Source organism: Lissotriton vulgaris, chromosome 3_1 (assembly GCF_964263255.1).
Source record: "Lissotriton vulgaris chromosome 3_1, aLisVul1.2, whole genome shotgun sequence".
Lineage (NCBI taxonomy): Eukaryota > Metazoa > Chordata > Amphibia > Caudata > Salamandridae > Lissotriton > Lissotriton vulgaris.
This window is the reverse complement of record NC_141689.1, coordinates 489,196,513-489,223,932: the sequence shown is the minus strand read 5'-3', so window position 1 is coordinate 489,223,932 and position 27,420 is coordinate 489,196,513. Positions and strand designations below refer to the sequence as shown.

Here is a 27,420-nt window from a genome sequence, read left to right as displayed (position 1 = left end):
AGGGCAACACAGTCCAGTACCTGGTCGATCCCCCAGGAGTCTCTGGTCACAGGAAAACAGTTCTCTTGGCGCTTGGATGGTTCTGCGCCCTTAGATGTTGCTTACTTGAAGTTGCTTTGGGGTGAGTTGAAGGCTTGAAGAGTTTCTCCTCAGTCACTGCAGATGGACCCTGGGGTTCCCTACCACTGGGCCGGATCAGGGGCTAGCTTAGGACACCTCACCCAGCTTAGGAGGCAGCACCTAAATCCTGCCACTCCCAGTAGCATAGGTTCCTAACTAGGCCCTCCCGTCTAAAACTCCTGCGTGGGTTCCCCAGGTCAGTGATGCCCCCCAATTGACTAGAAAAAGTTCCCTCCCATGCTTATTTATGCCCAGGTCAGGTGACCACTCTCTAAGGCAGGAAAACCTAACTCAGTCTTTGTTCTGGAAGGTTCCAGGAGCTTCCCCACTCTACCTATGGACAGGGGCTGGGTGGCTGGTATTGCAACATTGTATGGGGATACAGCCTGCTCCTGACAACTAGGGTGCAGTTAGACCTGTATGGCTTTTTGCATAGTCCCTCCAATGTATTATTTATTTTGTCCCCTTTTTGCCCCTCATACCTTTATTAATTTTTGTGTCCACTAGTTTTTTAGGTGTTGGTCAAGGGGATAGGTGTTCTTTCTCCCCCTCATAGTTTTTCACCTCAGGCCTAGAGGCCTGTTCTGACAGGAAAATAGTTGGAGCCACAAAATGGTGGCTACCAACTGCCCTAACTGCCAAACCCAGAACCTGTCCCATAGAGTAGTATAGGGCATTCCAGAACCTTCTGGACCTCTGAGGGTCAGCCTATAAAAGGCGGAATGCTGGACAGCCATTTTGTCTAACCAGAGAGAGTCAGCTGGAGGACAGGCTGTAACAAAAGGTGGGGGTAGGATAGTCAGAGGGTTGCCTTACTGATTCACCACCCTTCCTCCCTTGGGTTATTTGTCCTGACCCTGCTGTTTTGGATGGCTGGAGACCCTGGGCGCCTGACCAACGCCTAGCTTAGAAATAGTGGGGTGTCAAAAGGAGACTGCAGCGCTGCGGAGCGCAGTCCTCTGCCTAGTGGGAGAGACTTTATAGAGTGCTCTTCATCCCCAACCCCTGCCCAGCACCGAGGGTTAAAAAGCCTCTGGAAAGGATAGAGATTAAGAGCTGAAACATGTAGAGATATAGCTCTATTCTCCATCGCCTTAGTGGTACAGCAGACTTTTGCCTTTGTGTCCCTGTGGGACCTTACCAGTAATGCAGATGACAGAATTCCACTTCCCCTCAGGGAACAGAGGAAGGAAAGGGGTGCCGGTTTCTAGGAGGCAGCGCTGGTCTCGCCGTGTGCAGGACCCCGGGGGCACCAGCTGAGTTGGTGGTTGTGCCACTGATTGATAGTCAGTCGAGCGCTAACGCGCATGCCCCAGGCGATCCCACTTCTACCTTTCAGGAGGGGCCTAGGACCGAGCAGGCCTGCGAGAGAAGCGTCCTTCCTTGGGAGCCAGCGCAGTGGGGGGTGGCGCCAGCGTGGGTGTACCGCGCATGTCAGCCGGTGTAGTGACCCCGCCCGACCAACGCTGAGAAGCGCCGGGTGCCACAGCAGCTTGAAAGCGTGTCCCGCCTTTTCTTCCTGCTCACGCGCCACACGGAGGAGCTGGCCCGAGCGGGGAGAGAGCCGAGGAGCCCTCAGAGGCTCTCCAGCAATCGGTTCCTTGGCTTTTCCGGCCCTTTCCCCCCCCCTTCTTCTGGCGCAGGAGGTATCAAAGCATCGACTTCACTGGTGGTAAGGAGGTGATCAAGAGGGGGAAGTGACTGCCACAAGAGATTGAGACATAACCAGTAATTAAACAGAGAATCTGTTCCCAGGTGTGCAGTGTCCTTGAGGAATCCCTGAAGGGGCTTCATGGAATGCTTGCTTAATTTGTTAGCCAGTTCTTCTGTGGTCAGAAGTGAAGGGGAAAGAAATGTGTAACCTTCTCTAGAGGAGTACAGGTTTTTCTACAGGGAAACAATTGTTCTTTGATGGGAAGGTGACAAGCCAAGAAGGGGAATTGTAAGGTTAACAATGAAATGGTTATTGCATACCTGACTAAGTATAAAGTGTTGACACTGCCTCTTCTAAAGTAATGTTTGTGATGAAAGTTATAGAAAGTCAAAAAAGCAGAATTTAATCAAATTCTAGAGTTTAATGTAAAGTACTGTTAATGCGGAGTATTGATATGATTTAACAACTTCAATAGTAATGTGATTTATGTCCTGACAATCTGTAGTGTATTAAGTTGTGATTTTTGGAAAACAAAAGAGCAGAGATATTTTTATAAACCAGCACATATTTTTCCAACATTAGTGTAGTGTCCTTTTTGTGTGTTATTGCGTGGATTTACTGTTGGGTGGTTTGCAACCTTCACACTTGTGCCTCTAGTATTGCGTCTTACCCTAGGCCAGGCTACCCTAGGTGACCCGACATCCCAGGTTCCAACAGGTGCTACACTAAAAGACCATGCTGCAGTAGCAGGGGCTAGTGGCAGCCATGTTTGAAGTAGAGAGCACCTGCACCCTAACACAGATTAGCTATGAAAAGGTGCCCGAAGACCTATGGGCAAACAAAAAGAAGGTGGGAAAAATGAGGCAAGGGCAAAAAAATCACAGGGAAAGACCACCCTAGGGCTGACAGGTCTCACACTATGTATGAAGCTTTCAAAATTGCAAATTCAGGTTTAGAAATCGCTAATAACCACCAACTTGTAGTTGGTGGTAATTTACGATTTCTTGTAAATATGCACAATTGTGCATTTGTGGGGGTGGCATATGATGCACACATGCCCATTGGGCATGTATGTGTGCCATATGCACACATGTAATTTTCAGGGGTGCAGCAGGGTGTCCGAGACACCCCTGAAATAATTCTCAAATTGCGATTAGCAATTTGTGAATTATTTCACAGTCATTTCTGTGGGCCTCCTGGCCCATAGAAATGGATGGGAAATTATTCCTTATTTGCAAATTGATAATTGGAAATCGCGATTTTCTACATACCATTTTGCGATTTCTAAATAGCAATTCCTTAATAAAAATCACTATTTAGAAATCGCAAATGATGATACATATGGCCCTAGGTTATTAGGAGGAAAAGTCCTCATGTTCTCCCCCTGTTCAAATCACAACTGGCATGACAATGGATTATGAGACTAGTGCCAATGTCCTAATCTATGAATTCAGGCCACAGCAGATGGTAAATTTGGCAGTCACTGCCATCTTGTGCAGCCTGGGTCAGTCAATTGCTAGTCAGAACATGGGAATGACGGTCCATACATCAACTGGCATTCACTGACCAGATCAAGGACAATGGAATCTGGCAGTGGTCCTGGGGACCAAAGCAAGGTTAGGCCCACTCCTGGAACACTCATGAAGCCCTCAAAATGCAACAGGGCTCATCATTCGTCTGAGCTACTTTGATCGCTTCATTCATAACATTAGATTGGACCTGGAGGTAGAGAACCTTAGCCACACTCTGGATTGCCATTGCAAAGGAGGAATTATGTTAAAAGGTTTTTTACTGCGCACGGTCACCAATTGGTTTCATGGCGCTCAGAGACAATGCAGGAAGAAAGGCATAGGGGTTTAAATGTAGGCTAGCTGGAAAAGATGGGTTTTGAGGAGTTTACGAAAGCATATATAGTCAGGACAGTCGGATAGATGGAAGGGAGTTCCAGGTAGAGGGAGCAAGGAAAGAAAACAGGAGCTGCTATGTATTTTCCGTTTAAACCTAGGAGTGGTTGTGAGCAGAGGATCGAAGATTCCTAGAGGGAATGTGGCTTTTAAGGCTGCGTGAAGTGAAAGCTGGAACAAGACCAGTGAGTGACTTGAAGACAGTGCATCCCAGTTTGAAAATGCATCATGAGGCTACTGGGAGCCAGTGCAGTTTCCTCAGCAGGGGCAAGACATGTTGGTGTGCTTAGGCTGTTGAAAGACCAGTCTGGCCGCCTGATTTTGCACCAGCTGGAGCCGATGAAGATGGTAGGCAGGGATCCTAACATATAGGGAGTTGGCATAGTCGATGCGGGAGGTGACATGGGCCATGATCAAAAGTATAAGAGCCTCTGGTGAGGAACCTTCGAATTTTGCCAATCCTGTGCAGATGGTAGAAGCTTGCAGAAGTGATGTGTTGATTTGAGGTCTCATAGACAAGTCACTAGAGATATCACGCCAAGGCTCCTCACGGTAGCGACGGGGTAGGATGGGGGGCCGAGAGATTGGGGCCAGAAACAGGAGTCCCAAGGGTTGGAGGACCCTCCTGTCAATACAAGCTCTGTCTTGCTGGGATTGAGCTTCAGCTGGCTGAAGTGCATCCACTCAGATGGTAAGCATAGTGGACTGAAAGTTGGTACGAGAGGCAGAAGAGGAATCGATGGGGAAAATTAGCTGCAAGTCATCTGCATAGTTAAAGATGGTTACTGGAGTATGATGGAGGGAAGCTAGGAGGTTGTATAGAGATTGAATAGAAGGGGTGAAAGAGCAGAACCCCGAAGGACACCGCAGGAAAGTGAAGATTAGGGAGCTGAGAAAGTGGATAGATGAACCGATTGAGAGAGTTTGTGTAAGAAAGAACTGATCCAAGTTAGGGCCAAGCCCTGGATGCCTGCATTTCTGACACGGTCGATCAAGATAGCGTGATAGACCGTGCCAAAAGCTGCAGACAGATCTAATAAGACAAGGGCCTGGGTGAGGTTCCTATCGGCACCTTGTCTCAGCGCATCCACGATGACAGCTTCGGTAGAATGGCCTGGCCTGCTGGTCATCAAGAAAGGAGGATTTTTCAATGAATGCACTGAGTGGGCCTGGGTGAGACTAGGCCAGAGTCAAGAGGTATAAAGATCACTTCCATTCTGGCAGACCTCATACCAACTGAGGTCTCAAAGGGCAGTCTTCTCCCTTTCCTGACCCTTTTTTCAAAATGTGTAGATTTAATTTAGGAAAATAGTGCAGCATAGCCTTATCAAGCAAATTGATGTGGTAGGAACAGAATCAGGCACTTCAAGTGATGACAAGGAAAGTGGCAGGAATCCACTTGACCGGCACCTCAGTCATGAGCTAGTCTACTCGTAATTCTGAAGTAAAAGCCAGCGTTTGAGGGGGGCCCCTGGATGCAGCTGCTCAGTCCCAGAGTCTGCTTTTGCAGCAGTATCTGCATTGCCCACTGGTGTGGCTCAGATTAGTCTCCTGGGGCTGCATTGTGACCACCCAGCATGCTACCCCATTCGTCAAGCAGTAGCTGTGTCAATGCACTCTCTCCAGAGGTGGCACGCCCAAGCTGCCCATCTAGAAAGTCAGCCCTCTGTTTTGAGTTGAGTTCGGGTGGTCTATGGCTGTAGTTGTGCTAGGACTAAGCCCAGCTGAGCTAGTCGGGCTGCATTTTTCCACCCTTCTTGGGAAAACAGCCCATGTGACTACAGTTGGTTCTACAGAGACCCTGGTCACCGAAGCACCTCCTGCAGTACTTCATCCCATCAGCTGCCCGATGGCTTTAGTGTCAAGAGCAGAGTGCAGCCATCTGGTTGGAGGCAGGATCCAATGGATTTTACTAAGTCCTACCCTTCCTAGTGGTGCTGCCATCACTGCCACCATCTCCCAATGATGGAGGACCAGGTCAGTCCTACATCAGAAGTGCCAGACAACCTGGAGAGCGCAAACCAGAGGGCTATCTGGCATAGTCATGTGATTTAGACAGTCTTTGCAGATATACTGAAGCTAGTAAACTTAATCTGTCTGCTTCCAGCTAGATCTAGCTTATGACGTGCAGCTACGAGAACAGGTATAGCTGAGACAAGATCTCAATTCACATCAGTGAAAGCCTTGGAACAGAAACACCCCCATGCAACCGCTTGAAAAATAATGTCCTGGACATTAACTGCAGTTAGTGAGTAGGTGGTCTGTCCGGCCTTAAAACCCCACATACTACCTGCAGCTATGCATCCTTCACAAGGTACATAAGTGCCTAATACATCAAGCAGATCTCAATGACAGTTTAGAAGTGTAGTACAACAGGTCTTCAGTGGCTAAAAAACCAAATTGTAGCTCCATAAGGATTTCAATCCAGGCTACACAAGACCTTAGGAGCTGCAGTGTTAGGAGCCAATCCAACGAGCAAAGACAAGACCACATTCACACAACTGATTCGTTGGTGTTCAACAATTTATTAAAATATTCACTTTAAAAACATAGTAAAACAATAAAATTCACAATATTTACATCCAGCACATGGTGCTCAATAATTCATAATAAAATTAATTTAGGACATTAATGGTCTGGCCAGCTCCTGTACAACTGGGGATTTGAGCTGAGCGATGCAGCTAATCTTCATTTGCTTGCTACCGGAGTACTTATTCTTCACAGTCTAGAAGGAAAATGGTAAACACTGGTTTACAAGCAGTTGCGTAATCTTAAACAATTCACAATTTCCATATTAACATGTATTATATTTGGGATATACTAGGGAATTGAGAATTCCTGTAGTTAGCCGACGTTTAAATACCAGCAAATCCGGTGAAGCTATTGTAGCTTACTTATAAAAAGGTTTAGAGGGTTTATATCAAGGTATGGGAATTCACAAGAACATAATGTTAAATGCCACAGGTGAGGCCACAATTCCACTCCAATTATACCCACTTAACATAAGAATGTTATGTACAGGACACAAACCTGTAACAGACAGTGGAGAGATTGAATTTCAGATGTATAGTAAATGGAAACTACAGGTTGTACTTATCCAGTTCGCACTACCTCCGAGGTACAACGGTCTTGACAATTAACCACTCAATAACAAACACCCGCCACAAAATGGATGTAGAGTACGTACCAAATGCTTAGTGAGGCCACGATTAACTTTCAAGATGTTCTTTGCCATATGTTGCATGACTGGAGTCAGTGAGCCTTCAGAGTAACACATGTAGTGCTCCAATGTGGGAGTCTAGCAGACAAAAGACACACATTAAATGTCAAGGCTACAGCTACCATCTAAAAGCAACATGTACCAGTTTTAAGTCAACCCATCCACCCAGAAGACCACATTCACGGAGTGCACCAAAACCCCCCCACAATTAAATGCAGTGGTAGTTCAGCATCTCACTGGGAAACTAATATCCACAAGACTGACTAAATTGCACAAAGCCAACCAAACGAGCCTGCCATACAGCATGTCCCATTTTTAATTATTCCGGGTGGTGGCCAAAATCATAATACTGCAGCAGCATGTGTGCACCCCAAGGTTCCCGAGCCCAAAATGTCCACGGACTTGATAATTCTTGCCTCGGTGCCTACTCTAATCATGGGGTCCCACGCTGCAACTCTGGGCAATAGCTTGCTTAATCTCCACTACGGCGGCCCACCCGCTGCAGGATGCCTGGCTTTCACCTTGGGGATGCCCAGTAGGGGTTCACAGGGGAAAAAGCCAGGACGGGTTCCCAAGGAAAGCACCTTGATGCCTTCGGGTGATACGTGCGCTATATAAGTTGCAATACATTTACAAGCATATTTGAGGATGACTGCATGGCAATCAAAATACAGTCTGACAACCCAACCCCTGTCCCCCCGCCACAGTGTCTAGTTTGCTTGTCTGGCCAAACTAACCACACCTTGAATAAACCTTCAAGAAGTTATAGGTAGTGAAGCTATGCTGTAGTTTTCCTACAGCCAGGTATCCCCTTGGCAGCACACATTCAAGCTGAAAGCAAAGGAAATTGCATCATGCTGAACACTGAGAAATCCAGAAAATCTCGTGGAACAAACATGCTGTACACCTAGAGCAGGTGCGCATTACTTCAGAACAGGTACTGATAGGGACCAAGGAGACACCAAGATAAGGCACAATTGTTACTAGGGATCTAGTCATTGCAATAGGTTGCTTAATGATTGGCAAGTTTCACAGGAAAGACTTTACTGGACTAATTCAAATTGTGAAGTCAAGCTAAGTTCCATCCAGTCCTCTCAGAAATCTATGAAGCGTAGATAACTACATGCATGGAGCTCTTGCAAATGGCACTGTATTAACATTGTTACAATATGCCGTTTCAGAAGACATTAATCCATGAAACATTAGTGAAGTCACAGTAAGCCCAACTTACCCATTCTCCTCCACCAATTACTTTAATAGCCAAGCAAAATGCAGCTGCCGCCACCTGAGATGGTGGGAAATGCACCATGTCATAATCCACCATAACCAGCTCCATCAGATATTTGGCCAGGGTATGCTGTTCTGAGCTTACCTAAAGGATAGGGAGATAAGGTTTAACAAGGCATTTATCCAGACGCGAGGCAAACCTATTCACAGGTACAAAGGGTGAACAGATATTAGAGAGGAGCTGCTTCTAGAACAAAGTACCATAACCATTTGTCAGTAGAAAGTCTACATGGTAAGGTGCTACAGAGCTCAGTTACCTCGCCAATCTTGGAGGCTCGTCGTAAGAAGTGCAGTGGCAAAGGCCGCCCCAGACCAAAGTCCAGGACCCTCAAGATCTTCATTTCCATATCACGAATCTGAGCTTTAGTGTAGGTGTGGTCTGTTACAAAGGCAAAGTCTCCAATCTCAGGAGGATACATCTCCTCGTATTTACAGGCAACAAACATGGCTGTAACACCAACTAGTTGAAGCATCTTCTTTGGTACAGGATTTGCCTGCAAAACAGATGTTCTAGTTATAACCCTTTTTATCTTTAATGTCAGGTACATAATTCAGATGCAGTGCAGGTTTGTCACTATAGCAAATGTGCTTGGAGCACACAAAAAAAACAGTGTTAAAGAAACTAAATGTACTGCTCCTAAAGCCACACGAGCTCATTTTGGTGTCCATTGATGCACTGGTTTTAACATTGTTCAATTTGCTTCAGGAAAACGAGTCAGCTCCAGATAGCTAATACCCATACCTGCAGAAAACGATCAATAATTCCCACAGTCATGAACATTGTTTCTTGGAGCAGCCTGAACTTAATTTGGACCTGCACCAGCCAGTCAACCAATATAGCCCTCATGTTTCCAGTAACTTCATGGCCATCAAGATATCTTGGCCTCACAGACTGTTCCTCCTGTAAAAGTAGAGTCAGGTTAGTTGGAGTATTTTAGTCATTTGCTTTTATTATCAAGACGTCAATGTATACAAACCTCCAGGTTTCTCAGATAGTTGTAAATATCCTTCACATAAGCACTGCAAAGCATGGGGTTCTCTGCATCACCTGCGTCCACATCTTTGACTTCTATGAGCACATCAGAAAATGCTTGGCAAAGTCCTTCATCAGTAGCACAACCAGATGTTTCCATAGGGCTTGGAGATGGAGGTTCAGGTGCCAGCTTCTCAAAACAAATAGTATGCCATGAGTACACAGTTAGGAAAGCACCAGCTAGGCAAGTCAACAGGATAGGCCAACACAAGTTACCTTTGCTAGATCTTTGACTGGCTTCACTTCAGGCACATCTGGTTTAGCTTCCAGCTTCTCGGGCACTACTACTGGTTTGGATGCCTTTTTGGGGAGAGCCTTCTCTACAACCTTTGTATCCTATGCAAAGTTAAGGAAAATAAAATGACATGAACATATGACTTTCAGAATTAATTTGTTTACAATTACATTTTGGTCTGCACCTTGCATGCGATGGTATGTGACAGGGTAACTGTTGAACACAAAACATGACAAAGTTCTTCCTTGGAACTACTGGAAAGCAGTTTATTTGGACTTAAAGCACTTCAGATTAAGCCAGTCTACCTGGTACTGCTGTAACGACAGGTCCATGACAATACCATTTCCTACAAATGTAGGCCTGCACAATATTAAATTCTGCTCAACCATAGGAATGCCCATGGCAATCACATGCAGACAGCCTAAAAGGTCTCATGTTAACTCAGCATATTATAGTTCACAGGCCCCAACTAGTCCCGTGTCAGCACAAATGTTTCAGTAAACTGGTCAAGCAGAGACTAGTCAGAAGAGCACATGGAAACAAGTCAGAATTTGCCTTGAAGTAGATAGTGTACAGTCAGCAATTAATTTTTGCTGAAGCCTAAACTAGGCCTACTTGTAATACTACCATATCACGCAAAATGTGTGCACTGTTACATAGCCATATGCTGATAAAGTGTCAATTAATGAACATCCAAGAGGAGACCAGCGAACCATTGCCCCAACTTGCACAGGTATAGCTGGACAGTCTTTCCATATCACTTATGGTCATATTCTCTGTAAGGCCGTTTGTCCTTAAGGTATTGCCGATTTAAGAGCCAGAGTTAGTCCATATAGGAACATTACGTTTAGCATCACACCATGTTGCAGCCATCTGAAATGTAGAAAATGCTTGTCAGCTAGTTGCCATTTCAAAGCCAATACAACCACTAGCAGTTCCTCAGAAATACAAACACTTCTGAAAAAGATTGTTCCACCCTTTGATTATTAATTCCTTAGCAAGATGGTAGTGCCCCATACAGTTTAAACTCGACCAAAACTTAACTGGTGTGCCTAATGTAAAGTCACAAAATCCATCCCTCAACTGACAGGAAGATTGAGTAGCCAAATGAAGGGTAAATGATAAGGGACCAGCCTCCCTTCAAGGTTGAAGTACTTCTCCAGAGGATCATCCACTAGAATTCAGTGGTCCGAACCAATAAACTTAAATGCTGGACACAGTCCTCCTACAAGTTGACAACCTACTTTCAAGGAGGCCAACATGTTAATGTTGAGTAACTGTTCTGCAGCAGAACACCAAAAGTGACGCCAGATAATTCAATACAACTGAAGACTCTACATGTAGCACTGGAGAGCATACATTTGCTCTAACTGGTAGAGATACACTGAAATGATTGTTCAGTAGCACTATTGTCAGACTAACCAATTTGTAGAGTACCCAAAAGGGGACGAACAGTTACTCTGCAATAGAGTAAACTAGCAGAGTAGACTGTCATTACAGTAGTTAGGCTACTTTGGAAAGCCACAACTCGCTGTCCAATACCTGATACTAGCATGACTGCTGGCAAGCCCACACATGCCTGCTTTAGATCCCTAATCAACAAGTAGAAGGTAAGGCTAAGGATGTATATGCCTTCATCCCCCAATAAAGAGACCCTTATGTAATCTAGGTTACAACAGAATGACTTGCTGTTTACAGGGGATTGATCAGTGTTTCTTTAAAGCAGTAAACCTTGCAGGCTGTCTGAGAATTCCTGTGTGACCACCAATCCCAAAAGGTTCGTTGAAAGTCACTGTTCCCAGGGCATCCAACCCCAACAGCACTATTTACAGCCAGGCTTAAACTGCAGAGGGACGGACAGGCTCTCCAGCTCATGGTTGGTAGTAAGTGGTCAAAGAATTTCACCTCTACAGGGTACCAAGCATATGGTTTGCCTAGTGGGCACTACAAAGCCCTTAGATATGCCCCCACATTTGACACAGACAACTGCATCTGCCATCACTTGTGATGAGTGACAGCCCAACAAAGCCATCTGCTGCTTGATTACTAGTCAGGCGGGAAGATTCTGAAGTGTTGCAGTATGCATGACCAAGATTGACTAGATAACAAACCCACTAGCAAGGTGGCACTAGCACACATGGGATTATTAAAGTTTCCAATATGCATGTTTAATGCACTGCCAAGCAAGCAGAGTCCTCCAGAAAATGCTGTTAAGAAACGTGACAACTGGGTCACTAGTGCAAATAATGGCGTTTCGAAGGTCCTGTAAAATTAGAGTGCAGGTACTGCCACATGCATGTGTCCTTATAGTAGGCAAAGGACAAGGTTCAGCCTGTCCCGAGAGGCTAGTATTGACCCCAGAAGAATGCCACCCAAGGGATTAAAAGGTATAGCAGCATTTACACACTTAAATCAAGGACCAATCTAGTCCTCATTGGGCTGCAACATGCAGCCTTTCAGTGGGACCAGCAAGAACCCCATAGGAGACTTAGCCTGTGCCAGCATTCACAACAGTTGTACAACCATCGCACCCACTCAAGTACCAAGTGGCCTTGACCAGCTGCAGTGCCTGTGTAACAATCCAGCAATGTGGAATCTCCACTGTTGCTGTCTGAACAGCAAGCATTGTTCAAATCAGCATGCAGAAGTTGTCAACTCAAATAACCCTTTAAGAACCACCTCCATGATATTTATTTAGAGGTTTTATATAGCGCTGGCTGGAACCAGGGGTATCGGAGCGCTTTACATCTTTGAGACTAGTTAAATAAGACATGGGTCATACATAGCATACATGAGTATAAACATATAAGTCCCCGCCAGACATATTTCAAAATAATAAATATGGGAAATAACACCGAAAAGTGGGAGATGTGATAACCAGGCATACATTGAAAAGAGATGGAAAATTGCAGAGGAGGATAGGGAGGTTGGTGGTCAGATTGGGTTTGTAAGGAAAAGAGGAGGAGGGGCAGAAATGAGGGCAGACAGAGGACAAGGGAGTGGGGGTGCAGGGAGGAGTGAAGGTGGTAAACAGGGAGGTGGAAGTGACGAGGAGGAAGGGTGAAGTATGGCTGAAAAGAAGGGAGGGTGGATGTATCTGAGGTTGGACAGATGTGGCCAGTGGAAGATAGCAGATATGGATTATGGTCCCCAATATTTAATGAGGAGATGTAGTTTAAGTTCTTTTTTGAAGCAAAGGTAGGAAGGGTTGCAATGAAGGTCAGTTGGAAGGGCATTCCAAATGCATGGAGTGTTGCCGGAAAAGGACAGAGACTGGGTGGTTTTCTTCTTTTGAAGGGGGATAAGAAGGAAGGTGTTTGAGCCTCAAGGAACGGGAGCAACTGGCTTTAGTGAGTTTGTTAGCGAGGTAGGTCGGTGTATTCTGATGGAGAATTGTGTGTAATGCAGGCTGTTTTGTACGTGGATCTACCTTCAATGGGGAGCCATTTAAGGATTTTAAGGCTAGGGGAGATGTGGTCGAATCACTTGCAGTCTGAGGTAAACCTAGCTGCAAGGTACAGCACAGATTTAAGTGGGGCGAGGCGGATCTTGGGAATTCGGGTGATAATGGCATTGCCATAGTCGATGCAAGAAAGAAGGGATTGGACTGCTAGTTTGAAATCATCGATCGGGATGAAGGGCTTGATTTTCTTAAGGTGGCGGAGAGTGAAGAGGGCTCCTTTGGCAGAATGATTGATGCACGTCTTTAGGGTTAGGATAGTGGGAGCAAAATATTTCTGGTTTAACATCTTTGGCACATTGCCACATGGTGTTGACTAGTAGCTGGTCAGTTATTGGGTTAGTGCTTTGAAGGCTTATATGCAATGTAATACAGTAAGCAGAAGCATTAGCAGAGTCACTAACACGCGTTAGTTTCACAACCAAACTACAAATAGGGTTGGTCTTGACAGGACTAGAGCAAGTCGGTTCAGACATAATTTTAGATAAACATAAGCAATAATAATCATTGTACGCTTTGATATACTGCTGGTGAAGACCCTGCAGTAGGCACCACGATTCCAGCAATGGCAAAATGTCATACTGGGGCATTTGAGTGCAATCGTTTAAAGGCAGCAACCAGGATTTCTGTAAATTGAACTTTGCTCGCTAGTGTCCCACCCCGGAGGCCAGAGCAGTTTACTAAATAGTCACATTAGTTTATATCAGCGTATGCCTTTAAGCAGTTAAAGGGATGAAGTCAGGAACCAACATTGCTCGGCAACTGACAATTTAATGAACTCCAGTAACGCTAGGCTGGTCATACATGACCCTCTTCCAATAGCCAGTTCACTGCATTGTACCACCAGTAAAGGTAAGAATCTAATCCACTAAGCAAAGCCCTAGAGGCAATACTATACAAGCTACAACTGGGACAACCAAAGTTGGTAAATCTATTGAGGTCTGCAGTGTAGCAGGACCAAGACAGATTCTGTAAGAAGGTAAACAGCACAGGTTTGAACCCTTGCAGAAACAAAAATAAGCTACAGGACAGGATTACACCACAGATACACCAGAACAGAGGCCATTGAAAAATCATTGCAGACTCTTAATGCTCAGATGAGATCACATTTGATGCCGCCGGGAAAACAGATGTGCTACCCAACCCAGTCTGCTTTACTATATCCCCTGCGAAAGTCGGTCATTAAAGACCAATGACTCAGTATGCCACATGATCAATGTGCTTCCATGAAGCAGAATTGTTTTCTGGCTTTGAATAATGTGATACAAGCTGCCACCCAGGCCACTACAGTATCCACTTATCATACAAGCTTCAGCCAGAATCAGAGCAGAAGTCTGCTGCAGTAGCAGAGTGTAAGCTATAACTATTACACCACAAGCTGATCCCAATGCTGTTAGATCAAAAAGTTGCCCTCTTCACTGGAGAATTCGCAATTTGACACCTGCTGAAAAAAATGCAGTAACTGGAGACACCACAAGAGCAGCAATGATACCCCCAAAAAAGTGACTGAATTACCTTGATAGCCCAGTACCAATCGTTCCTACTTTGGGGCAGCCTTAATGGCTAACCCCACAGCATGTTCGAGACTAGTCTTGCACAAAGATTGTGAGAACACCTGCAATGTGTTTCTGCTGCTTCTACGATAGTGAGACCAAAAAGTTGCTTTAGATCATACAACTAAACTGCCACAAAGCAAGTGGTAGAATTTGGGCCCACATTAAATAAAGACAATGGATAGTGCACCAAAAGAAGTCATTTCTTGCAGTAGATTTAATGTTCTGTTGTAGCATGGTCAGTCACTGACGTTACATGGTCAGTCACTTGACTGAGAGCAGTGTGACGGCATAAACTTCGATAATCCAACCTTTCTTGCAATGGGGGGGCTGTAAGGGTTGGTTATAGTTCAAAACCAAGAGAACCCTAAAGTGTATAAAAGCTGGAAACGACTTCTACAAGAAGAAACTCAGCTTTTGTCACAAGTCCAGCATTTTCCATCTCAACATTTGGCTATTTTAAATTCTGCCTTGCATTCACTGGTTTCACCACTTACCTTTTTAATGGGCACTTTAGACTTCACATCCACTTTGTTCCCTATGTCTCCGAGTGCTGCTCTTGGTCTCAAGCTAGAGATGGAGATTGCACGTTTGCCTGCCAAGGTGGTCTTCACATTTTCGGCATTTGCCTGTGAACCCTAATGAGACAGTGATAACAGGTACAGGGCGTTTAAAACCTGCAGCTTTTAATGATCATGGTCACTAGATGAAAACATTCCCCACCTTTTTCTAGGACAAGAAAAACCACACTACCATGACGTATGCGCACAGAGGAAATGGGTAACTAAAACCATAATCTGCATCCACCTGGGAAGATCTAGCTGCCATATAGGAGCCAGAAGCCATCTCATTTTACTAGAATCGCCAAAAGGCAGTACTACCGTCAGATGAAGGTACCAAAGTACAACCACATTAAATAGCCAGTCTGTCCAGATACCCAGCAGCAGAGATGCTGTCTGCACTTCTCCTAGACTTAGATATCCAGAGCCTGCCTGAAGCCCAATCAACAAGAAGACAGAGTTCCTGTTAATAGCTCAAAATAACCATGCACTAATATAAACCCACCTTAATGACAAACCTCTGCAGCTTTGAAACCAATCTTTCACGAAATTGTGAAGTCCTTTTATTCCCCGAGTACCAACATCACCCTCAACAATAAAAATAATAACTGCCTGGCATCTCTTATCTAAAAGATGTGAGTACGTTTTTCCATCCATCAGAACTGTTGCTCAAGCCCAAATACTCTAATATCGTATGCAACACCCTGCTACATGGTCAGTCTCCATATTTACACCCCCAAATTAAAGTCATCCTAGATGGTAGGATGCTTCAAGGGCCAGAACATCCATCAAATCACTCCCATACATTCCTTGGCAGTCAACATCTTCCAAGCCAGCTCCATCAATTACACCAACCTGACCAGTAGCCGGCTCACCTCCAAAGACTGGAGATTAAGCATAAAAATAAACAAGGAAGCCTAGAGCATATAGACACCCAGGTACCCATTAGGACTACCTCAACACTTCAAGTTGAAAAAGGTTTGAACGTTCCCATTTAAAGGGCACTGCATTGCAATGCAGTGACTGCACACTCTTGCTCCCAGAGCCCAACTACCTGCCCAGGGGTATAGCTTCAGGGAAGGAGGACACAACTATTGAGTGCATTTTGTGATAAATAGTTGGGAACAGGTGCCTTCAGTTGGCTAGGTTGAGCTGGTGCAGTCTTATTTCATACACAAGACTAACGCCCTCTTTTTTAAAAAGAAAAATAAGTTACACAAAATAGTGCTCCCCTACCAATCAGGGTTACTCCCTTTTCATTGCCCCTTGTAACCCCCTGCTTGTTGTACAAAGCATTATGGAGGGGGTATATCTACAAATATAGTGCTGTGAAGTGAGGAAAGCACTCACTCCCCCCCCCCCCCCCCCATTTACTTTTCAGCACAAGAATTTGCACCACAGATTCAGTTGAAAGAAATGCAAAGCAGCTGTGCCTTGCATTACCTGGTTCCAAGTAAAACCCATTGGTGTTCCCATGCAACCACCCATGGTTTTTGGTAATAAAGCTATTAACATAAAAAAGGGTCAATCCCCATTTTAAATAGGCACCTTAATGGGGGAAACAAAATGCCTTATTTTCTCCTTTCTGACTTTCCATGTGTTATGCACTGCACACGTACAAAGTGGTGAAAGTTATAAAGTATGTATAAGCATTGCCTTCCAATGCAAACCCTATGCTAGACTCATAGAAACTCCTGACTATGTTGCAAGGGAATGTGGTAGCTGTGTGCCAACTAGAGGAGAGCCTGCTCTAAAGATGGAGCCATCATACATCATATTTAGAGATATGGCATCCATCCCCTGTACCAGCCCCATGGCTCCTTTACTTTATGGTTTGACACTGTAGGTGAGCCACTGCCTTTGGACTAGGTTCGCCCAGTACAAACACTCCATACGTACCAATTGCGTTGAGGACACTGCTCTCTTGCCTGCCAGAGAGGGCTTGGCGTTATCAGCATTGGCCAGCATATTCTGAAAAGTTTAGAGAAGTAAATTAAGTGCTGCTTTGCGGCAACCAGCGTTACAGCATTAGAGGAAACCTAGGACAATGAAGGACGTGGAGAGTGGGGCGTTGTAGTAATGACAGAATGAAGGGGTCTCGACGGTCGAGATAGAGGGATATAAGACAAGTGCCTCATTAGCTTAACAAGTACAAATTAAGTGAAACTTCAAGGAACACAGTGGAAATCGGTCGGAAGAAAATATGTAAACAATTTGAGTCGGAAGGCATAACGGTATTATGGCTAGGACGCTTCAATGGGGGGGGCATGGCGCGTGGTACATATTGGAGGCTTATAGAATCTGGTGGGGTGAGGGGGTACTTGTAAATAAGACAAGCTGGCGAGAACAATTATAGTACGGCAGCCCAATGGGGTGAGAACAGTTATACCCCCTGGCGAGGCGTCAAAGCACTTTTAAAATAACTAATTAGTGAAGAAATAGTGCACAGTAAAATATTAGCCAAGAGTCAGAGTAAGACTTGCTAGGACGTGGAGCGTGTAGGCTCGTAGAAAAGGTTGGGGGAGGGGGCCCAGAACAAGCCGGAACATTCAGCAGCCAAAGTGATGAAAAGTAACCCCAGCAGCACAACATATTAGGAAAGGAAGACTAAAGGAGCACTGGAAACCAGCGTTCAGGGTGACAAAAGGTAAAGCTCACCCCGGCGGCGCTCACCCCGGCGGCACTCACCCTAGTAACTCGCAGAGACATGGTGCAGAAACAGCAGCGACTTCCACACAGCAACAGGAATACGCTTCGAGTAAGAATCAAGGAACTTCAGAAACACGATACTGTAGACAAGGCCCCGCCTCGGGTTTAAATCTCGCATAGCCGCGCTCCATTGGCTCGTTCGTCTCGTTCCGTCGCATCCCATTGGCTGGTAGATGTTCTTTTAGAATGCGTTTCTATAGGGATTAGAAGGAGAAAAAAACCTCGATGTTCACACACACTACGGCAGCCCGGTTGGTCCAGTTGAGGTGCTTTGCAGTGCGTGTGAACCGGAAGGGTGGCCTTTAAAGATCGCTTATGCTGGTTGCGTTTCCACGTTGTCTAAAAGGCATGTCCGGGTTGGGCACGTTGTCAGTACACGAGAGGCACCTTTTCACCACAGCTGTCAAATGTCCCTGTGTCGCATTATTAGCCAGAGCCTTTCAAGCAACTGCACGTTGTATTCTTGCACTCATAGCGTTTTGTTGTGGACGCAGACTTAAACAATTCCCGTATTCAGTGTGCATAATTGAATGCATAGCCTGGCTTGAAGCAAGGGGACAAAACGAACATATGCCTGCCCTGTGCATGTTACACATGTACAATTTAATTATATTGTAATTGTGCTTACATAGCGCTTACCACCTCTAACGAGGCGTTGAAGCGCTTTTTGGCGAATAGCACGCTACTCCGGAACCCAAAGGATTACAGGTGAATTAGTATAGGGAAATATAAATTGTTAATTTGAGCAGTGTGCTTGCGAGTCTGTTATTTTGATAGATTAGGATAAAAGAGGGATAGAGGAGGGAAGAGTTGGGATAGTGTTGTTTGGGAAATCATATTAGTAAGAATAGGTTTGAGATGAATCAAAGGAAGGGATAGAGGGAAGAGTCCAGAAAAGCTTACATGAGACATCATAGTAATAGACTGAGGTTTGGAGTGAGTTAAGGGGAGAGGGAGGCAGTGAGGAGGAGCATCGCCCCACTCCTTTTAGCAATGGAAATGGAGGGGGGAAAAAATGATAATAACTGGGCATTATTATCATTTTATTTGTACTTGCGTCTTTGCGAGGAGGGGCTGTTCTACTCTCAGAGCATGGGAAGGAGTGGGGGCCCTCTGTAAAATGCGCATCAGGCCGGCCAAACACTCATGCACATTTTGCATGTTCTCCATGCAGGCTGCATTACAGCCTGCATGGAGAATATGCCCAGGCCCCCATTCCCCTTCAGAGCGCAGAACCATGGAGCTCAGACCAATCAAAACGCTGCATTGCAGCGTTGTGATTGGTCAGGGGAGCCTGGCTGCTTCCTTCTCCAGCTGGAGCGGGGTACGGTGCAAGGAGACGCAACAAGGTAAGTTTTCTCTCACCCCCGCCTCTCCAACCCTGATCCATGCGAGCCGCTACTGAAGGGAAGAGTCATGAAAGAGTCTTAGGGAGATCATAGTAGTAGAATGAAGTTTGGGATGAGTCAGAGAGTGGAGGCAGAGGATACATTGAGAGAGGTATAGGATGAGACATAGAGTAGTGCATTGGGCAGAGGTGAAGGATTTTTAAAATTTTTCTTTCTACCATGGAAGTAAAGCAATAATTCTATAGATACATAACTACATAGAAAGGGTATTAGGAAAAAAAGATATAACATTGTATTGTATAACGTTCCATCTGTGCATGTATGGAAAAATAGGGAGAAATTCACACTTTCAGGTTTTGTTGTACGTAAATCTAATTTATTTGTGCATTTTTCTAAAAAAAAATTATATTTATTTTGTTTATATAGTTTTCTCAATATTTCAGCAATGAAGCAAGTATAGATACACATGTAATGATTATACTGACATATTATGATACATAAATAAAACAGAGACCCATGAGCAACTGATCATATAGCTTAGATGACAACTATGCAGTGTCATATATGTTAAGAATAAATAATGTATGTGTGTATTGCACTTACGAGCAATACTACACAATGACCCTGCATATCCGGTCGCTAGGCATTTTAATCAGGTCCATAACAGGGATCTGTCTTGCCTCACTTACTTTGTGATTGGATCTGTTCCCATGCCAAGGAAGGGTGGCAACAGAGAACTCTTTATTGAGAAAGTTGGAATCCCGATTCATCCTAGAGCTCGATAGTCGTTGGCCTAATGGGCTCAACAACATCGAAGAAATGTACCATTTTCTAGAATAATTTTTCCACTTTCTGTTGATATGCTCATGTACCGATTTGCTCTTTGCTCTCTGTTTCACGTTCCATTGACGCTAATCCCAGCAGGAGTATACATATCACAAGTTAGGTTCCCTATTTGTGATAAACATGTTTGTTTGCCTATTGGATTACATCTACGTAGTGCCTCACGGAGTTTTACATGTAGATTGATTACATTGTCTTTGCACTTCTTTGCACTTTATTCATCTAATATTGTACATCTGTGCTTGTTTTCTATTAATTTAGTGTTGATTTTGTGACTTGTCTATCTAACTTGTAAATATATGGGATATAGTGTTTTTTATATATATTCCCGTTTTTAGCATTTTTGATATTCTATTTTTGATATTAGCTTTTACCATTCATGACTCTGATTGCCATTATCTATTATATTTATTGACGATTTATATTCAGGAATCTGAAATTTTGTGTTTATTTATATTATTTATGGCATTTCTGGTCTGGTAATGATGCGGCTTATATTGCACTTTGACACTTTTTCGCCACAATCACTTTTTTTGCACTTTACCTACTTATGCACTTTACAATGTCCTTTTGCTGCTATCTAATCTTGCTATTTTGCACATGACAGTCAGCTGTTTACATGTTTCTACATTTCAAAAAATGTTTTCTATATTTTAATGACGGCTATTTTTGATCTCTGGTTAAGAAGGTTTTCATATCTTCGTGTTATTAGTAATAGCTGCACTTTATTGAGTCATTCCGGATTTAACCAGTTAGTTGCAATTCTATGTGCACTAAAATGCCACCACTCTGTAACTTTTGGATTCAACCTGTGACTGTTATTTTAAATGTGCGTTTTACATGTAAATCTTGCAGCAAAAGTCTTTTTTCACTGTCGTTACCCACGTGACACGGGAGGTTACCACCAGGGGGTGGTAACTCTGTATCAGCATATCATTTAAAAAAGGCTTGTGATTGTTTCATTTCTACTGCAGCGTGAACAAGGGCACTTGTGCTCGAAACGCGTCGCTGGTTTGGCTTCTGTGGATTAATAAAACAAGAACTTTGCTGACTTGGTGGTCCGTATTTCCTTTTGTGGATGGCGTGGAGGCTTTGACCGCGAACGCAAATCTCGTATAGGGGAACTTTGTGCTCTCATATGTATCCGGAAGAGGATTTGCTTCCGTAACGGACCCCTTTGCCTATAGCTGACAGCCGCTTACAAATCAACTTGCTCGGATCTCGTTTGGGAACTTCAGTGGCTGTCCCCGTGGTTGCAGCAACTTCATTGGCGAGTGTAGGCGGCGGGAGGAGTCTCGCTGGTTCGGGTCGGAGGACGCGGAACAGGGAGCAGCTTCCACCACACACGAGCGGTGAGTGAATCTTGCATTTAGTCACGGTGGCGAAGTTAACTAGCAGCGGCAACATTGTGGCGGATATAGTGAAGAATTAATCTGCCCCCATCCACAAATATACAGAGCCATAATGAATGACGACGAAATTGATAAGTTGCGGGAAGAAGCCGCATCAACCATGTTTAACGGAACTAACAGTCGTTTAGACAAGGCACCATCACAGAGTGATACCAACACTACTCAAAAGAGGAATTTAAAACAGTTATTCAAAGAATTGGAGAAACTACGCAAGTCTGAGTGCACCAAGTGGTGGGAGCACAAATCCCTCAGCAAATATGAAGAAGTAGGTCGTGTTCCCCGGGGACTGCGCATTTTATTAGCGCCTAGTTTTGACAAACCAGACCCGGCTATGTTACTTGAATGGGGTGAGAGTAACCTAGCGGCCTCGATGAATCTTGTATGCATCCTAATTAAATATGCAGCGAATGACCGTCTCAAACTTTTAGATCAAATAAAAGTATTAGAATTAGAAATTAACGCTCACCCTGATCAACAAGAAGTTAAAAAACTTACTGACAACATGACCGAGCGCCTGCGCAAACATGAAGAAAAAATAAAAGAACGCAAGGCCTCCAATTTTGCACGGGATGCGGAGGATTATAGCCAAGGCCGAATTTTCACATTTTCCAGAAAGTATAACAACGCCAAACGGCAGGCATACTCTAATAAAAATATCACGGAAAATCCAAACAGCAGTGCCTTACCCGCTCCCAACCTACACACAGGCTCCGACAGCACTACAACCACCGCGACCGATGACAACAGCGACAACTCTACACCTTTGCAGAGTGACTACAGCAGCGATGCTCTATCCTCATGCTCCTCCACGTCGGATTTAAACTCAATAGGACTTGCCAAATTAAATCTGCAGCAAGTAATGGATTTTGTTGTGGAGGAGAGGTTGCAGACTCTGCGATCATGGCAGCCAAATCCGCAAACAGACAAAAGCGGAACCAGCGCCGGAAAGCAAGGAAGCGCAAGTGGAAATAACGCCGGAGGTCAGCAACAGAAAAAGAAAAAGAAGCCATGGGTGAAACGCAGATAATGGACAATACCATCATCAACTTGTCTAATATAACACTCAATAAAGCGAGGAGCAATTACTTTCTCTTGGCTTAAATTACTCACCCGTACAAAGTTTCAACTACGCAATGACCAGGGTGGATCTATTTTGTTTCATCAGAAAACTGAAGTTGAAAAAACATTTTGCTTCCAAATCCACCAAGGCCACACGCGATTCCAATATATCTAATCCTGTGACCACTTCTAATGAAGTAGCCCTCTTAAGTGCAGCAGATACCCACACTTTCTTGGATGCCAATGATTTATAGGATGGCACCGATGAAATAGAAGTAGATCCTGATGAAGCCACGCAAAATCGATTGCGCAAAATATCCATCCATCAAACAGGAGCTGGTTTAAGTCCATTCCGCAGTAAATCTAAATTTATTCCCCTAATGCCAAGGGATGCTGTGGATGTGTTCCATGATTGCGTAGTCAATGATATAAAAAAACGATATACAAAATCTAATAAAAAATTCCGAAAAAAAGAAATACATAAAAAACGAGCCTTTGATGAACTAATGAAAAAGTTGAGTAACAATCATGAAATTGTCATTAAAAAATCGGACAAGGGGGGTAACTTGGTAATTTGGCCAAAAGCAGATTACATCACTGAGGCCACGCGACAACTCGACGACCCTAGTTGTTACATGAAAAGTTCGCAAAAAGACTATGAAATTGCCAAGAACAAATTGCACAAAATGTTAGGCCAATGGAAACGGGAGGGCCTCATTTCATCTGAAGAATTTACATTTATGTGCATTAATTTCCCTGTGTTACCTTCCTTGTATTTAATACCAAAGATACATAAAGCTGTTGTACCCATACCCGGCAGGCCCATCGTATCTGCCATTGGAAGTGTGGGAGAAAAAGTAGGAGAATATATTGATTTCTTTCTCCAAGATTTTGTCAAAGAATTGCCCAGTTTTGTGAGAGACACTAGTGATTTTATCAGCAAAATTGAAGACATTACATGGAATCCTGATATGTGGCTTATTTCCCTTAATGTTGAAGCGCTTTACACTAGTATAGATCATGCACAAGGACTTTTTGCAGTTAAGCATTTTCTATCTAAGCGCTCCATCACTTTTTACGAACACAACAAGGTCATTATCAGTCTTATGGAGTGGTGTCTCCACAATAATTTCTTTTCATTTGGCAAAGAGATTTTTCGACAGCTCAGGGGTGTGGCAATGGGGGCCTGCTTCTCTCCCAGCTACGCGTGTTTACATGTTGGCTGGTGGGAGGAGCAGGTCCTCATGACACGCCACAAAGCATGGATGGATAACCATGTCATTCGTTTTTTGCGATATATTGATGACATTTTTATAGCCTGGCGTGGCACCAGGGCAGAGGCATTTGAATTTATTGATGATCTTAATAATAATGACCTCAACCTCAACTTCACTGCTCACGTTGAGAAAGAGAGAATCCAATTTCTCGATGTAGAAGTGTATATTAAAGACAATAGAGTTAACACCACTCTACACAAGAAAAAGACTGCTGGAAATGCCACTTTGCATGCCACCAGCATGCACCCTAGGCATACAATTACTGGTATCCCCTATGGCGAAATGTTAAGGCTCAAAAGAATTTGTAGTTCTCCATCTGATTATGAGCTATGCCTTAAAGATTTAACAACACCTTTAAGAGCCAGAGGGTACTCTGAGTCAATATTGAAAAATGCCTATGACAAATCTCTATCTCGGACGAGAGAGAGCTTGTTTCCAATTAGCATCTCTGAAACAGAAATCCCTGCAGCTAGTGAGTCCCCAGTTTCTGATCCTCGCATGATCACAACCTTTAGTAGGGAAGAAAGGAAAATCAAGGCCATTCTAAATAAGAATTGGCCGATAGTACTCAGTGATCATGTCCTTAACACTGTATTACCCTCAGCTCCCCTTGTCACCTTCAGAAGAGCTAAAACTATGGGTAACCATTTAGATCCCGCTGCTCCTGAATTAAAAACTAAAGCAGCTTGGTTACGACCTACTAGGGGTTTCTTCAAATGCTCTAGCTGCCGGGCATGCAAATTTGGCATTACCACTGCACCTTATACGACTCCCTTCAGCACTGTAGCAAAACCTATTCTGGGCAATTACTCCTGCAAAACCGATCACGCAGTTTATGTTCTTGTATGTACTTGTGGACTTAGGTACGTTGGCAGTACCAAGCTCCAGGTACATATGCGGATATTGCAGCACTTACGAGCAATACTACACAATGACCCTGCATATCCGGTCGCTAGGCATTTTAATCAGGTCCATAACAGGGATCTGTCTTGCCTCACTTACTTTGTGATTGGATCTGTTCCCTTGCCAAGGAAGGGTGGCAACAGAGAACTCTTATTGAGAAAGTTGGAATCCCGATTCATCCTAGAGCTCGATAGTCGTTGGCCTAATGGGCTCAACAACATCGAAGAAATGCACCATTTTCTAGAATAATTTTTCCACTTTCTGTTGATATGCTCATGTACCGATTTGCTCTTTGCTCTCTGTTTCACGTTCCATTGACGCTAATCCCAGCAGGAGTATACATATCACAAGTTAGGTTCCCTATTTGTGATAAACATGTTTGTTTGCCTATTGGATTACATCTACGTAGTGCCTCACGGAGTTTTACATGTAGATTGATTACATTGTCTTTGCACTTCTTTGCACTTTATTCATCTAATATTGTACATCTGTGCTTGTTTTCTATGAATTTAGTGTTGATTTTGTGACTTGTCTATCTAACTTGTAAATATATGGGATATAGTGTTTTTTATATATATTCCCGTTTTTAGCATTTTTGATATTCTATTTTTGATATTAGCTTTTACCATTCATGACTCTGATTGCCATTATCTATTATATTTATTGACGATTTATATTCAGGAATCTGAAATTTTGTGTTTATTTATATTATTTATGGCATTTCTGGTCTGGTAATGATGCGGCTTATATTGCACTTTGACACTTTTTCGCCACAATCACTTTTTTTGCACTTTACCTACTTATGCACTTTACAATGTCCTTTTGCTGCTATCTAATCTTGCTATTTTGCACATGACAGTCAGCTGTTTACATGTTTCTACATTTCAAAAAATGTTTTCTATATTTTAATGACGGCTATTTTTGATCTCTGGTTAAGAAGGTTTTCATATCTTCGTGTTATTAGTAATAGCTGCACTTTATTGAGTCATTCCGGATTTAACCAGTTAGTTGCAATTCTATGTGCACTAAAATGCCACCACTCTGTAACTTTTGGATTCAACCTGTGACTGTTATTTTAAATGTGCGTTTTACATGTAATTCTTGCAGCAAAAGTCTTTTTTCACTGTCGTTACCCACGTGACACGGGAGGTTACCACCAGGGGATGGTAACTCAGTATCAGCATATCATTTAAAAAAGGCTTGTGATTGTTTAATTTCTACTGCAGCGTGAACAAGGGCACTTGTGCTCGAAACGCGTCGCTGGTTTGGCTCCTGTGGATTAATAATACAAGAACTTTGCTGACTTGGTGGTTCGTATTTCCTTTTGTGGATGGCGTGGAGGCTTTGACCGCGAACGCAAATCTGGTAGAGGGGAAATTTGTGCATATATATATATATATATATATATATATATATATATATATATATATATATATATATATTTAGATAGATATACACACCCTTGGGGGTGCCCAGGAGTGGACGCCTCACAGGGAAAGCCAGGATGGGTTCCACAGCGGTATTCATTCAAGCGCCTTGAGACCCTTGCGGGTGAGTAGTGCGCTATACAAGTATCAATTTACATACATTATTTTACGCTTAACATATATGTCACTGCATTTCTTTGGGCAAATATATATACTACTTATTGTTTCAAAATATATTGATCTTCTTTAGATCTGCTTAACAAATGTACATTTTACATATGGTTAAAATATATATATATATATACATCATATGTATATATATGTGTGTGTGTATATCTATATCTATCTATATAGATAGATACACACACACACATATACATGTATGTATATAGATATATATATTTTTAACCATGAGTAAAATGTACATTTGTTAAGCAGATCCAAAGAAGATCAATATATTTAGAAACCATAAGTTGTATATATATTTGCCCAAAGAAATGCACGTTTCTAAGTACATGCATACAATCAAATTATACATGTTTACATGCACAGGCATATACTGTACATTTGTGTTTGAGTGGGGGTGGTCATGGAGGAAAGAGACAGCTCTTGAATAGTCTTCTGAAGATAACATATTTATCCTTGGCTCTTATGTTTGGGGGTAATGAATTCTATGGTTTGGCTGCTGAAATTTATAAAGATGTATCACTCATGTTTTTTTTCCTGGTATGCTGGGTTTTTGAGGCGAAGTGCAAATCTTGAGCGGAGGTTCCTTTGTTGTATGTATTTGGTGATTGTATTCCTAATGAAAAATGGTCCTGTTCCATGATTTGCTTTGTGGATGATACAAAGCAGCTTGAAGGTGGATCTTCTGGCAACAGGTAACCAATATAGGGCCCTCTAGACAGCCGGGTTGTAAGCTTGTGGCTTTTTTATGTAGGAGTAGTCTGGCTGCAGAGTTCTAAATGTGTCGTCATTTTTTAATAGTGGATAAAGATGATCCGTGGTTGAGGCCATTGGCGTAATCAAGTATATACAGTACACGAGAGATAGTAGCTTGGACCTTGTCTGGAAATCCTAGGTGGAGGAAGATTTGTCACAGAGTTTTCCTAGTAATGAAGCTTGAACTTCATAATCTGTCCACTTGGGCATTCATTGATAATTTGGAGCTCACAGCAATTCCAACTTTCTTACTTCCTTTGATACTTAAGGAGGTGGTCCCAGATCGTCAGGCCAGGCGCATAGTGGGTCATCATTTTTCCACTTGCCACATGTGAGTATTTCAGTTTTGGAAGCTTTCATTTTGAGGTGGCTCCATGTCATCCACTGATCAATGGCTCTGCCGTAATGAAGAGTTTTGAATTTTAATATCTTTGGGGCTTGTTAGTTTTTTTAGAAGCATTTGTGTGCCATCT

At 43.5% G+C, this 27,420-nt stretch overlaps 1 protein-coding gene across 2 annotated transcripts; it reads right to left on the bottom strand.

The window, feature by feature from the left end:
- Positions 1-6,187: 6,187 nt before the first annotated feature.
- Positions 6,188-17,829, bottom strand: CCNB1 (cyclin B1). Of its 2 annotated transcripts, none has more exons than XM_086962966.1 (10): positions 17,715-17,829; positions 16,926-16,997; positions 14,964-15,104; positions 9,435-9,554; positions 9,163-9,351; positions 8,928-9,086; positions 8,443-8,679; positions 8,130-8,270; positions 6,866-6,976; positions 6,188-6,403 (listed from the first exon to the last, which is right to left on the bottom strand). In XM_086962966.1, the coding sequence occupies exons 1-10, from the start codon at positions 17,733-17,735 to the stop codon at positions 6,299-6,301; spliced, it is 1,296 nt and encodes a 431-aa protein (XP_086819092.1). In that variant the 5' UTR covers positions 17,736-17,829; the 3' UTR covers positions 6,188-6,298. The 2 variants fall into 2 exon arrangements, with proteins under 2 accessions (XP_086819092.1, XP_086819093.1); XM_086962967.1 differs by having other exon boundaries at positions 9,163-9,348.
- Between the last annotated feature and the right edge of the window lie 9,591 nt (positions 17,830-27,420).

What these genes read in the sequence shown, in the direction of transcription:
- CCNB1 (XM_086962966.1), bottom strand. Translation starts at nt 17,735, where the DNA reads ATGTCTCTGCGAGTTACTAGG. An exon ending in TGTCTCTGCGAGTTACTAGG is followed by an intron (nt 16,998 to 17,714) that starts GTGAGTGCCGCC and finishes TAAACTTTTCAG; the next exon opens with AATATGCTGGCCAATGCTGA. An exon ending in TTATTGATCGTTTTCTGCAG is followed by an intron (nt 8,680 to 8,927) that starts GTATGGGTATTA and finishes TCTGTTTTGCAG; the next exon opens with GCAAATCCTGTACCAAAGAA.